The 14,328-nt window shown below is 62.3% G+C and overlaps 1 protein-coding gene across 1 annotated transcript in view; it reads left to right on the top strand.

Annotated features, from left to right (window-relative positions):
* Positions 1–8,817, top strand: part of TAFA5 (TAFA chemokine like family member 5) — a 189,076-nt gene extending 180,259 nt beyond the window's left edge. Inside the window, exon 4 of the mRNA XM_065887768.1 lies at positions 7,927–8,817. Coding sequence (XP_065743840.1) covers positions 7,927–7,935 — 9 coding nt within the window. The 3' untranslated portion in view covers positions 7,936–8,817. The remainder of the gene's footprint in view (positions 1–7,926) is intronic.
* The last annotated feature ends 5,511 nt before the right edge of the window (positions 8,818–14,328 follow it).

The raw sequence follows: 14,328 nt of genomic DNA, 5'->3' as shown, positions 1-14,328 counted from the left end.
CCCAGCCCCCCTCAGAACCCCACCACGCTGGGACGCGGCCTGGTGCAGACTTTCTAGAAACTTCTCTCAGAAGACAGACTCCAAGAACGAGTCATGAGCCAAAGAAAATAAATAAATGGCTGTAAAGATAGACATAATTTTCCCACATCAGAATCAAGAAACAGTATTTTTTTTTAGAAAGAGAAGCTAGACCATTTAGCTACACAATAAATCTGTATTATTACAGCTATCAGCTTGCCTAAAGTAAGGACACTCCAGTCTGCTTGTCTATAAAAGCTAAATAGAACAGCACAAACCTTCCCCCAGAGGGCTCCGGCAGCTCCCGCCCATCCTCCCGCAGCTCTCTGCCTCATGGCACAGAAGGGCTGCACTGTCTGTGCCGTCCCACATCACTTGATGCCCTGGTTCGAGCAGTCTGCTGCCTGGCCCCCGGTCCCTCACGTCGAGGTGCTGCATCCTAGTGGTGACTGAGTGGCGAACGCTTTCATGGTGAGGAGAGGCGAGATGCCTGGAGCAGCCCGGCTGTACCCAGAGCTGGTATCTCATCTTCGGGCTCCCTGCTCAGACCCAGAAAGTCTGAGAAGCAGCTTACGACAGGTGCGGGGTGCGGGGCTTGTGGTGGCTCTGGCCATCCCCGGGTTTATCCTAAGCTCTTGCTCTCAGGTCTTCTCCCTCTCGTTCTGCTGGGACCCCCATGTCAGCGCTGAGCCCCTGTCTGGCACTTGCTGTGCCCTTGTCCCTTTATCCCCTGAGGCTCAGTCACCCTATGATTTGTGGCAGCAGCCTCGCCCCGGGTGAGCGGGCACTGAATCCGCTCCTGTCCTCCCACCCGCAGGGCCCGCTTTGCGAGGGGGAGGTCAGTGAGCACCCAGACATGCCGACCCTTTACAGTTCGCTCCAGACGGCCCTCCCAGCCTTTGCTGGCTCTCCGTCAGCCCAGCGAGGGCTGCGGTCTGTCTCCTCAGGCCCTGGGAGATGAGTGGCTTCAGGTGATCGAAGCCAGGTGGAGGCTTTGTTAGCCAGGGACCCCGGGAGAGACCCACTCCGGCCCGTGCTGAGGCTGCGGGGCAGATGTGGTCACCTGAACCCTCACCGAGGGCTGCGGTGTGAGGATGGAAGGAGGGGGCTCCCGGGGTCAGACCCCACGCATCCCCGTTGGCTGTGCCGCCCTGGGGCTTCCAGACTCGGGCCCTGGCGGGGCCGGGAAGGTAACGGTACACAGAGGCGCCCGTCTGCTCTGCCTGGTGCAGGGCCGGGGCCGCCACGTCACGCTGCTTCCTAAGCACAAGGGGACGTGTCCTGAGGCCACAGGGCAGGGACGGAACTGCCCCTCCGGCTGAGAGGGCCCTCAGCACCCCACCCAGGCTTCCCCTGTCCACGTGCCCCGCTCCATCCCCTCCCCAGCTTCTCTCCTGCGTGGCATCGTCGTGGCCTGGCCCTTCAGAACTGGCTCAGCAAGGTCCCACCAGGCCCTGTCCCCAGCCCTCAGCCCTGCAGATTCCCCAGAGCGTCGTGGGCCGGGCATGTTCCATATCATCAGGGCTGTGCTCCCTGTTTGGGGGCAGTTCACGTGACCTTGCTGTGCTGTGGGCTCCAGGAGACGAGACCCTCCACTCCTTGCCTACTGAGGACCCCTAAATATCAGGAGGTGGCATAGTTGTCATTCTTCTTGGCGTTTAGCAGTCCCTAGATGGGGGCAGAGGAGTGATGGAGATTGGGTGGGGGGCAGAGGTCCTTAGAAGCAACCGCAGTGACAAGACACAGGTGCGTCTGGGGCAGCTGGGCTGGTGCTCGAGGGGCGGGGGAGGGACTGGGGCCCTGCTCTCTCACGCTGGGCCTCCGCAGACCAGGCCTTGGCCCTCGTGCTGCCCGCCCCCACTTTGTCCCCGCCGTTCGAGGTGCCGCATCTCTCTGTCCCGTCTCCCCGCCTGTGCGCTAGACGCCAGTGCGAGTTTTCACAGGGCCTTGGGTCTCCAGGTGGCCAGTCATCTCCTCCCTCACAGCAGGGCAGAGGAGGACGTGTCTGAGCAGCCAGGGCACCTCTGCGGACGATCGTGTGCCCTCCCTCCTCGGGCGTCTGGGACATCCCAGGCTCAGGAGTCAGTTAACCACACTCCTCGGGCGTGAGCTGGCCGGATAAGGTCAGGAAATGGTCCCAGAAACTCAATCACGTGGCTGGGCATGGATGGGATGATGCACAGCCTTTCCAGAAGCTTCTCCCCAGGTTGTTTTTACTCTCTCCGCGGTAGCCGCCTTCATGGTCAAGCTCTCTCGCGCAGGCCACGGTCATCTCACTGCCCCGCAGTTTCTACGTCTCCGCTGTCCGTTAGAACCTTTTGTTTGGGGCTTTCAGCTCAGAACATTGTGCTCTTTAAACAGAAGACTCAGCCTGACCCCAAAGGCAAATGGAAACTTTTAGAGGAAGAGGGAATATCTCTCAGGGGACTCACAGGGCTGGAAGGTTTCCTTTTATTTTATAAACGATGCTTTATAGCGTCCAAATACCAAGAAAAACCTCCTCGTCACCTCCTTGGCCGGCGGGAAGGACTGCCCTGGACGGGAGCCCCGCCCGTGTCCACAGCTCAGTCCTCAGACCAAACATTCCCTGGGCTCTCGCCACAGACTGAGAGGCTCTGTCCACTGAGCCCGGTGACCGCAGGGGACGCGGGCAGTGCTGGGCTGGCTCCTGTGTCGGTTTGTCCAGCGTGCAAGGCAAGGTGACCCTGAGACCAGCTCTGTCCACCTCGGGGGCGGAGTCCCAGAGAAATAGCCGCAGACCCCGAGGATGCAGCCCATGACCTTGGGGTGTCGGACGGCCATGCGCAGAGCTGGAGCCGGCTGAGTGCCGGCTGCTTTCCAGGCCCAGGGACACCAGGGTGTCACACAGAGGCTGCAACCCCAGGACACTCTGGATCTCTGCACACCAGGAGAGCAGCGGCACTGACCGCCGGGATTCAGGAAGCTGGGTGCAGCTCCCAGAAAGCCCCTCGGTGGGGAGAGAAGAGTTGAGGACAGCTCCCTGGCAGCAAAAGTGGGGTGTTGGAGCCTTGTCAGTCACCTGGGACCGGCCGCTTTGCCTCCCTGGGCCTCTGCTCCCACTGGGGTAGAAGGTCCTAAAGCCATGCGGGCAAAGGGTGTCTGGGCGATGTTGCATACGAAGCCATGGCCAGCAGGACAGGGGCTCAGAGAGGGTGTCACTGCCTAGTTCAGAGGGGGGGAGGTGACCCCGGCCCTGAAGGAACCCACGGGGGTTTGGGGAGACCCCCAGTGCAGTGACAGGTCTGACCCGTGAGAAATGTATAACCAGGACGAGCAGGTACCCTCCGGGAGGCCAGCTCTGGCAAAGCTCAGGGCCCTCCAAGGAGCCGGGACCCACGTCAAGTTTCTTGACCAAGCTCAGCTCGGGGTTGGAGTCGCAGGGCTGCTTAGTGGGACTGTCCAGGGGGCCAGTGGAGCAGGGAAACCCCTACACGGGAGCCTTCACCAGGGAGGGGGAGGACGCGGCCACAAGGATGCCACCTGCTGACCTGGGGCAGCGTCCTGGGCCCTCAGAAGCACAGATGGAGAGGGGACCCCAGGTTGGATGCCCTCTCCAGAGACAGGGATCCAGCAGGGCCCTCACGACACAGCCCAAGCATCCGGCCAGGTGGCTGTCATGGTCCCACCAGGCCCGGGGTCCTTGTCACTGGCCCTGCGTGTCCCTGAGCAGGTGGGAGGCAAGGGCCACGTGGATGAGACATGACTCACTTCTCATGGGTCATCCCTGGGGCTCAGGATCCCAGGCGGGGTGGGGGGCAGCCTGCAGGAGAGCAGGGGCTGCTTCCTGGGTGTCCCCGGGGTCTGGCCGATTGTCTTGAGAAGAAGCTGCCTGGGGAAGGGCGCCGGAGGCCAGTGGGCCGCTTCCTAGCACGGGAATGTCCTGCCGCCTGCAGGGACCAGCCCAGCGCTGGTTTTCCAGTGAGCTGTGAGGGCCAGCACAGGGCCCTGAGCGGGGACCCCTGTGAGGCCCGACATGGGCCTCGGCCGTGTGCTTCCCCAGCTTGAAACGCTTCTCTGAGGCCAGAAGGGCTCTGCTGGCTTCTGCAAAGCCTGTGTGGCTCTGCCGGAGCTCGTCCTGGCCATTCTGACCACTTTTCTGGGCTGCAAACCCGACTTCCAGGCCTCTTCTCTGGTCCCGAAGCCTGGGGACGAGCTGGCAGCCAGCACTCGGCTGTTGGCTGGGTCGAGACTTGGGTCCCATCCGAGCACAGCCGCTGCGGACATCAGGCTGCCTCCTGTCTGTTTCTGAAGGCCAGGCAGGTGCCGGGGGTCTGACAACAGAGGCCTCAGAGAGTGTCTGAGCTCTGGCCGGGGGGGTCCGGTGACAGCCCACCCTCTCCGGGCAGCTCTGGGCCTGCCTCCCTCCCCACTTAGCCTGGGCCTGGTAGGAGAAGGCAGCAGACATCCAGGGCTCAGAAGTTAGCTGGACGGGCCTCTGTGTCCCTCCAGACCCGCTGGGCTCAGGGGTTCTGTCTCTAGGCTGGCCTGACTGGGGGAACTGGCCAGAGCAGACAGGGGCCTGTATCCAGCCCTCCCCACCCACCCACCTGGGGCAGGAAGCGCCAGAGGCCAGGGTGCGTGCAGGAAAGTGGAGAGCCCCCCCCCAGGATGGGGGACCTACGGGGGCAAACCCCTGTGACTGTAAGAAATCACTGGGACGTATGTAGTGACTGCATTGCTTCAAGCCGCGAGGGCTTCCTAACGAAACATCAGCCGTGCTTACTCCCCCCAGACGAAAACCTCCGTGTGTGTGATGCACCGTGAATGAAAGCTACGGGTGGACCAGGCTGGGAGGCAGGCCTCCAGTAAACGTGCCCAGGACCCTCCCTGGCCTGTGCATGGGCACAGCTGAGATTATACACGCAATCTTGTCCGGATCAGTAAGAAATACAAGACCTGAGCAGATGAACTGACAAGACGGGCCGGTGCGAGTGGCCGGGGACCACGCTGGCAAGATTATTCTACTCCTCTGGTCGTCAGGAGAAGTGAAGATGAGCCCTCAAATCCTGCTTCTCTTCTGTCGAATTTAGGCGGACGTGAAGCCTCTGTCATCTCAGCTCGCAGACGACGAGAAGCAGCCGCCCCAGGCGGGGAGCGGGGGGCACTGAGACAGCCCGGGTCCCTGGGAGTCCATCCAGTGGGGGCCCCGCGAGCACGCTTGCAGCCCAGGAATTGCCGATCGCACAGACCAGGCTGCCGACCTGCTCTCGCAGACAGTGCAGACGTTCACGCGGAACCCAGCCCTCATCGTACACGTGGATATGTTCTAAAGGGTGTGAAGGAAATACACGAAATTTATCCAAATATCTTCTGATATGGAAACGTGGATGGATTTTTCTTTTCTTTTTATACTCATGTGTTTCCCCGTTTCTCTACAAATAAGAATTTATACAATTTTGTAGGTAGCAAAAGTAGAATCAGTGCATCCTTTCTTGGTTAACCCCTCAGGTGCCGGTGAGTGACTGTGCTGGACGGTCTCCGTCGTGGACGTGGCTAGACAGGTCGGGGAGGGGACGGCTGCCACGTGCTATGGTCAGCAGGGCGATGGACCTGGACGGGCGGGCCTGCAAGGTCTGAGTGAGGCGGGGGTCACCACCACTCCTGGACTCCTGGGTCAAGCATGTCGTGCAAGGAGGCCTTTGCCATACTTGGGAAGGCGGGGGCTGGAGGCGTCCACTGGGGTCAGGGTCAGGGTTCCTGGGCCGAGATCAGCAGCTGGCCAGATGTTGGAGAGAGCTCTGCAGCTAGGACCCTACGGCGGTCGGAACGGTGACCCCCCCTCGTGCCCTGGCTCTGCTCCCCGTGCCCTCCCGCTTCTGGGCTGGGCTTCAGGCAGCGGAGACAGAGCGAGGGCTGAGCCCACGCGCACCCACAACTGCACGTGGAGGTTCTCTCGGGCCCCTGTCACTTCCGGACGTGTGCCCTGCTTCCACAGCCCCGTGGGGGCCCTAGTCCTGCCGAGAGGGTGGGCGCCTGCCAACCTGGAGCCTCAGGCAGCCTTGAGTCCCTTGGGGCTGGGGGCAGAGAGCTCTGACCCTCCCTGGACACCCTCAGCTCTGGTCCAGCTCTGCCATCAACCTGCTAGGTGTCCTTGGGCCTGAAACACCTAAATCCAGTTAACACCCCCTCACCACTGATGCGTTCGGGGCGCCCGCGTGTGTGGGCTCCACACAGAGCTGGGGAGGAGACGGCACGCTCCGGCGGGGGCCTCAGGGAAACCTGAGGTTCTCAAAGCTGCTCCTTTGAACCCTGTGCCGGCCTCGGGGTTCCAGGGCCACGGGCTTGGAGGAGGGGGCCTAAGCTGAGTCCTGTCTGGCAGGTGCCCTTCCTCCTGGCTCCTGGCTGCTGTCTGGGAGCTGCAGGTGGAGAGCAGGGTCCCTGCAGGGGCTCTGAGTGCGGTGTCGAGGCGCTGTCAGAGCTGGGGCGGGACGTGGAGCCCAGCCATCTGGGGAGGGGCCTTGTCCGTCCTGGAGGACGGCAGGCCGCAGGCAGTCAGTCCACATTCCCCCCGAGCCGGCCACTGAGGGAAGACAGTGAAGATGTGAGCAGCGCTTGCCCCACTCACGGCCCCCGGCGGCTAACTGCAGCGCAGGACAGGACGGACGGGCAGCGTGAGGCCCTCAGGGCGGGGCCCGGGGAGCGGCCCGTGTGAGCCGGACAGCCTGCGCACAGCCCAGCGGCTGAGGACTCAGGAGGAGCCGGGAGGCCGTGGTGTGGTCCTCGTGACAGGGACAGGGGCCTGCGACGTGGGCGGGGCCTGGTGGGAGCGTGACCGGGGCCGCAGGCAGGTGGCAAAGGGCCGGGGCTCAGGCCGGATGGGGTAGACGCGGGACCAGCCCGGAGGCGGACAAGCAGCTGCAGGGAGAGGGGAGGGGCTTTCTGGGGGAGGTCTCCCCCAGCACATCTGGAGAGGCCCCACCCGGGCCATCACACCCGCTGCGTCCCATTCCCACGGCGTGTGTGGGACCCCCAGAACACCGTCCACTCCCTGCAGAGCTGGGCCTGCTGGGAGTCGGTACAGGGAGGTCAGCCCCATGCGCCTGACCCAGGTCCAGGGTCCTAAAAGGCAGTGGCCACCAGGATACTGTCTGTGGGACCCCAGGCCTCGGGGTCCCTGCCTCAAATTGGGGCCGCCCTAGGGGACGAGGGAGCCAGTGGTCCAGCGGGGACGTGGGACGGGAGGCTGCTGGACACAGGTCCCACCACCCGAGGCTGTGATGCTCTGTGGATACCACACTCCCTGCTTTCCTGCCTCCGTCACTCTACAGGTGATATCTCCGCTGCCCCAGAGCAGAGGCTGGAACCCTCACGTCACTTCACGGCTGTGAGCTGGCCTGTCGTGTCGCATCTCCTGGGACTCTGGGGTGCTGGGTGTGGGTGCTTGGGGCCTCGTCAGCCAGCACGAACACCCCAGCTCTGCAGCCTCCCGGGGGCTCTGTAGGGGTGAGACACACGTGTTTCCATCGCTCTGCTCTGTGCAGTTATGCAGTACCTGCTGTGTACAGGGCACAGTGCAAGACACGGTTAGGGAAACAGTTGGATGCAACTCAGACCCGAGGCCCTGGCCAGCACGGGGCGGAGGACACGCAGCTCACGCTGGCCGCTGACGGAGCTCCAGTGCGTGCCCCCATCATGGCCAAGGGCGGGGTCCCACCCAGAGCCCAGAGGAAGGGGGTGCCCCCGGGCTGCCCTCTGTGACAGGCGTAGGGTTCTCCTCCAGCACTGGGGCCCGAGATCTGGTTTTTGTCCTCGAGGAAGGCTGCTGGCATCTTTCAAGTGTGCTGGCCGGGCGAGGCCAGCCTCGTGGACGATCTCTGGGTTCCCGCCATGCCCGACGGGAACCCTTGGTGTCTGTGGAGGCTGACGGCTCTCTTCTCTGCCCCTCAGGTCTCCTGACAAACGCAGCCCCACAGGGGCCCCAGGAGTGACTCTGGCTCCCTGGAGAGGCCACAATCCTCAGTCGGCCGTGGATGCCACCCACCCTCTGCCACCCGCCCACCCTCCGCTTCTCTAGCCTGTCAAGGACAGCCTGCTTCCTCGGCCGCCTGAGCTGAGTCCGTCCGGCCTCCCCGAGGAGTCAGTCCTGGGACATAGAGCAGGGCTGCGCCACCGGGCGTCCCTGGAACCTGGCCCGGCCACCCTCCCGGACGCAGACCAGGGGTCGGAGGCAGCTGCAGCCCAGCCAGCCCGAGAGAGGAGGACAGCGCCGGGCCCGGGGAGGACTGAGTCTCGGGCGCAGAAGTGGCCTCTCCTCGTGCCCCAGACTGTCTGAATCGCTTTTATTTTCTTATCCTTTCAGTATATTCAATAGACCAAAGAGCAAAATCTATTTTAACGCGGACTCGTACTTACCATCAGAGTCCCTGGGTTCGACTGGGGGGCACGGGGGCAGAGACACGCTGGAGAGGCACGGCCCACGAACGCTGCGGGGCCTCCGAGCAGCCGGAGGATGCGGCCGGAGGACACACGGCCGGCGATGTCCCCACGTGGACCCCGCGGGTGCGCCTGGCCGGGAGCACAGCTCGCTGTGCGTACCTGCTCCTCTGTACTTAGATGGACTTCCTCGTACTAAAATCACTTTCGGTTTTAACCAGTTAAACACGCCTCTCTGCAGCTCCATTCTGATAGTGGGATAATCCAGGATTCGCCAAGAGCATGTCGGGCCTCCCATGACTGCTGTCTCATCCGATCACCATTTAGCTCCAGAAAGCAAATTAAAGAAAGCGAAAGTAACACTTGTTTGAAAGAGATCATTAAATGTATTTTGCAAAGCCGAAAGTTATATATTTAACAGTTTTTATATGTTGTATATTTGTAGAAAATCCTATTTAACAATTCACGTGGTAGCCCCGGCCGTCGTGAAACGTGGGCCGGGGCTGGGGGTTCCCGAAGTCTCTGGGGAGGGCGGGCCGGGGGACCGGCATCCCCGGACGTAGGGGCGCCCGGCACCGCCGAGGGGCAGGACTCTGCGGGCAGCGAGCTGAGGACCAGGTCTGGGGTGGCACAGGCATGCTGGCCGGTGCCAGCGGAGAGGCCCGTTGCCTTTTGCTGGGTTTGGGTTGGGTGGTCCCTGCCTCCTGGGGCTCTGTTGTGGGAGTGGCCAGTCCTTTGATCACGCTTCTTCCAATGGATTTTGTTTCCCTTTTTCTTGCCCCTCTCCCGTTCATGCAACTTGAAGGCAGTTTGCGGCCGGCCTCGTCTTCTCAAGCGGGCACCCTTATCTTTCTCAGTCTTCATGCCAGAGGGTGGAGACAGCGGGGGATGGGGGAGCCCCCATCTTCCCACTTCCCTCCTGCCAGGCGGGGTCACCAGGCCCCACGAATAAGGGACAGTTACGGTTTACCTTCCCCTGTCCACCCTGTGCCAGGTCCCTTTATTTTCCTGAGTTTCAGCTTAAGTATGCTACCTAAGAGTTCAATTAATGGGAGTATTATGCTAGGTCTACGCTACTAAAAAAAAAAAGGATTAAAAAAAAAAAAACTATATAGAAGCTGCTCCAGCCACCCATAGACTAAAGACAGGAGAGAAAATCCATTTGTTTAAGACCCATTTCAATGTCCACGAGTATATAATTTACCTTCGGTCACCACAAATTCATGGGTACGTGTATCCTGGGGTAAAAGGACTGGCCGAGGTTGGGGTTTGTCATCACAGAGGAGGCGGCCTATGCAGCGTGCTGTCCCGAGCTGGCCAGCCCCAAGCTCCGCGGCCTGGGTTTACCCCGGGGGCAGCGAGGGAGGCCCCGGGAGGGTCGCCCGGCACAGCCGCCAGCGTCTCCACCACCACCCCCCTCGCCTGTTTCTTTTGACAGTGGGTGTAGACACCTTCCGAGGGCAGAGGTTGGGAGGTTTGATATGTTACAGCATTTTTTCCCTTGTTTTACAGTATTCAGTTTTGTGTCGATTCAGCTAAATTATGAAAATAAAGAAAAACTCCTTTGATAAGCATGGCTTTTGTTCGCTGGCCGCGGTGTCCTGGGACAGGGCTGTCGCCGGCGTGGCTGGTGGAGACAGAGCCCTGGGCACAAGTGGTGACAGGGCCTCTTCCCGGGAGGCAGGCCCACCGTGATGGTGAAGTCAGGAGCCCTCCAGGCTTTCCTGGACCCCCAAGGATACTCCCTGAAGCCCAGCCCCCGGCGCGTAGACAGCGTCTGGCCCGTAACTATATCCCCTGGGAAGCCGTGTGCTCCTGGCCAAGCCAGTGGGAAGTTGACAGACACGTCCATTCAGCCCTCCCCCAGGGTCAGTGAGCCAGGCCCTTCCCGCACCTGCCCCCAGTTCCAGGAGCAGAACCCCACTCAAGGGCTCCAGAAGGGGACCCTCGTCTAAAGGACCCCCTTCCCCGGGAAATCCGCTCGGACCTCCAGAGAGCACTGTTTGGCATGTTCAGGATGCATCACCTACAGGCATGTGTGCATTGGGGGAGGCCTTGCCTGTCTGCTTCCAACTGCTCTGGATAAAACGTCAACCCTGGGACCTGCGGCCTGGGGGGCGGGCCGCGGGCCATTCGAGTTCTGTGCTTGATTTAAGGAGACCTCACTGGCCTTTGGAGCTGTTACAGGGAGTAAGGAGAGCCCCGCCCTCTGGCACAGAGCCGGGCTTGTCCTGGGAGGTAGGGAAAGGACAGAATGCAGACCTAGCTGCTGCCACAGGGACCCCCAGGTGGGCCCTTCCCCTCTCGAGGGGGCCTGGGTGCCCTTGCCAGAAAGGGCCTTCCCCGGGGGGTGTACCTCAGGGAGCGGCTCGGGGGCTTTGCCATGGAGCCCAAACAGGGCAGGGCAGCTTGATGGGGAGAGGGGCCCACCCTCGCCTCCGCCCTCTGTCCACGCGGAGAAACGAGCTGGAAGGGGCCGGGGTTCACGTGCAGGAGGTGAAGCAGCCCACCGGAGAGCCGCACGCACAGCCGCTACTCCGGAGACTTCTGGGCAAAGCGGGGGGGAAAACAAAATCGTGAAGCTAGGGAAAAAAAAAAGATCGTCTGGGCCACCAGGGCTCGTAAAAGCGGACACGGGTCTCCAACCGGATCCGAGGGTGTGTACCGGTCAGGATGGGTTGGGTGGCGCTGCAGGAACAAACAGTCCGCCTGTCCAAGTCCAACGTTCCCCTAAGCAGGGCTCTCCCCTCCTGCCCCAAGCCCGTGTGCCTGCTGGGGACGTCTCCGTGATCGGGGGACACGCACGCACCCAGAGCCGCCTGTAGAGGCTTCTGCGGGAAGCAGCGTCTGCCTGCACCTCCTCTGCTCCCAGCCACGCCAGACGTCCCAAGTCTGGGGAGAGTCTGGCTCTGCCATGGCAGCTGCGCGTCTGCTGTTCGCTGATCTGAGCTGCTGGCCTCAGTCTCCTGACCCACCAAATTCGAGAGGCATCGTTCCCCAGGCTGGGGAAAAGACGTGAGGTCCACCTCCCCGTGTGGGGGATGGATGGTCACGCACTCCCTCCACGGGCACGTCCCAGCCCTGCTGTGATCTGAGGCTGAGACAGACGCGGTCGCTGCCCCCAGGAAGGGGAGGATTCAGACCGTCCTCCCCGACTGCCGGCTGGCCACTCCCGCAGCCCCTACAGGACAGCCTTGCTCAAGGGCGGCGTTCCTTCGGCATACGGCCTGGCCATGGGGGTGGCCGCCCCGCTGTGTGATGGGAAGGGCGGGAATCTGGCGTCAGTCCTGTCTGAGCTGCCAGCAGAGCTGAGATGCGCCTATTCTCTGGGCCTCAGCTTCCCCGTTGGCGGAACAGAGGGAATTGGGCCAAGTTCACCAGGTTTCCTGACAATCAAGGAAGACGTTCTCATGTGGCACGAGACTCTCCTGGCGCGCAGGGCGGCGTCCTTAGAGAACGGGAGGCGTGTTTATTTAGGGGCGGCTCTGTGATTAGGGCCACCGGTGCACTGCTCCATCTCTCAGAACCCGGTCCTGAGGCCACCTTTAACGGCTCGTCTCCATGGCCACCTGTTGGCCTGCATCCTGGCTCTGCCTCTTCGAGGGTGTTAGTGTGAGCCCAGGCTGCAGGCGCTGGCTGTGGGGCTGGAGCAGCTCCGGGTCAGGGTCCGAGCAGGGCTTCCTCGTGGGTCCCACTGTCACCGTCGCCACAGTGATCAGGGGAAGCCGCCGTGGTCAGCTCCGGGACTGGCCCGCCAGGATGCGTGTACAAGCCTGTGTAGGTAGCGTGTGCATGTGTGCGTACACGCGCCTGTCTTTTCACGGTCACCTTCATGTTCTGTGCACTTTCTAAGTCAGGGGTCCGAGGAGGAGCCTCCAGGAGCCCCAGGTCATGCCCAGAGGCGTCGTGTCGGTCCAGAGGGCACCTGGGGTGGGTCGACCCCAGTGGACGCTGCAGCCCCGATGTGGCCGAGGCCTCTCCTGCTGATGTCCCACGTGCCACAGTAACTTGTCACGTTGGCCTTTGGGAGGGGACCCCTTTGCCATCCTTGTCCCGAGCTGACCATTGCCCAGAGAGGCTGGCGCCCACAGAAAGTGTGCTTCTCTGGAAACCCCCTCGTGGAACGTGAGGACCGGAAGGTTCCCGAAGATTCCCAGGGTGCTGGGCTCTGCGAGGAGTGCCCGGCCTGCCCGGCCTGCTGATCTGACTGATGGTGGGCACCGTGCCCCCAGCAGAACCAGTGACAGTGTCCTGGGTGTGTGGAGAGGACCCACTTCAGGGCTGAGAAAGGCTCCCGGCACGCTGGCCCTGCCCAGGGAAAGACCATAGTGGGGTGCAGGAGGGGCCCCTGTCTGCTTCTCCAGCGGGTGGGGCAGGTGAGCCCCGGGGGAAGGGCTACAGAAGGCAGATGGGGAGGGGGGGAGGAAGTGGGCTCAGAGGCCCAGGGCGGGGGCGATGAGTGGGGCTGGGACGGGCGTCTGGGCTGCTCAGCGCAGGTGCAGGACCTCAGGACAGCTGGGGACAGACGCGTGCCCGCCTGTGCCCACCCGAACCTGCTGGCCGTCCCCACACGCGCTAAGATGAAGGCTCACAGGTGCCCACTCCCCGGGGGTTGCTCACGCCCTCCACCCTGCCCCCGGGGGCCACTGCCCCGTGGACACGGGGCTCAGCTGCTCCCAGACAAGGGACGGCGTGCAGGCCTTTGCGGGAGCTGCGGTGATGGCGGTGAATGAGCGCTGCCCCCCGTGCTCCCCGCTGCTCCCGGCGGGTGAGTGATCAGAGCCCCTGGTCTGTTTCCAGAGGTCTGTGTGTCTTTCTGTCTCTCAGCCGCACCCCAGGCCTCAAAGGCAGGGCCTGATCGCCCAGCACACGAGCCGCCACCTCTCCACTCTGGCTGGGGTCCCAGCCTGGGGCATTGGGTGTCCCTGCTGAACGTGGGGGTGGTCTCCCCAGTCTTGCTGCCCCGAAGGGCGCGTGTGCCGCCTTTCCGGCTGGCTGTCTAGGTTCCTGGTCATATGTATTTTTTCCATTTAGTCGTTGGCATCTTTAGGGGCCATGCTGCATCTGAAATACCTTTGATTTCTTCCTTCTGTGCCCTGGGTCATGGGATTGCTTTAAAATAATATTAATTTTCTGCTTTTACAGATGTCACCTCATTTATTCCTTCCGCCAGGGCTGCAGGGATGAAATCTGTCTCTTTCCTTGGTGGGGTGGCGGGCAGGGGGCCCTTGCAGCTGGGGCAGCACCCAACGGACCTGCACGTGACGTCGCCCTTCGTCCCTGGGGCAATAGGAGCCTGAAAGTCGCCCATCTCGGCCAGCTGCGCCATCCAGTCCCGTCGTAAAGGTGGGAAGTGAGCGTGGGAAGCGGCACAGGTGCCGTCCGAGGACGTGTCCCCACCGTACAGTCCACCAGCTCTGCAGAGGGTGAGCATTAAGGAAAAGTTACTCTGACGCGTAGGAAAACGGTCAGCAAGATTTCACGGAGGACCAGGGCAACTGGGGAGGTCAGGCTCCCCTCCCAACGCAGCAGACAGCCGGGGATTTACAGCCAAGGAGCAGAGTGGACGGGAGACCAGGACCGGAGACGCCGGGCGCAGGGGGTTCTTCCTGTAGGCACGTCGGCGAAGGTGGGGGTCCCTCTAGACTGACTCGGTAGGACTCTAGCTAAGATGGGGCCTGTCGAGAATGCACTGAGACTCACGCTGAGCCCGTGCTCACCGCCAGGGTTCTGACGCTCCGTGGAGAGGGGAGAGGAGTCATTCGCGGAGGCTCCTTTGGGGGCTTGGTCTCACGCTGCCCAGGCTTTGGCAGGGTCAGCCCTCAGTCAGAGGTTGGCCATAAACCCTGGAACAGAGCCCTCCCCTCCCTGGCCGGGGAGCACAGCTGCACTGCCCTGAGTGACGCTCTGCGGCCC

This window comes from Phocoena phocoena, chromosome 11 (assembly GCF_963924675.1).
Source record: "Phocoena phocoena chromosome 11, mPhoPho1.1, whole genome shotgun sequence".
Taxonomy (NCBI): domain Eukaryota; kingdom Metazoa; phylum Chordata; class Mammalia; order Artiodactyla; family Phocoenidae; genus Phocoena; species Phocoena phocoena.
This window is presented reverse-complemented; position numbering and strand designations above follow the sequence as displayed.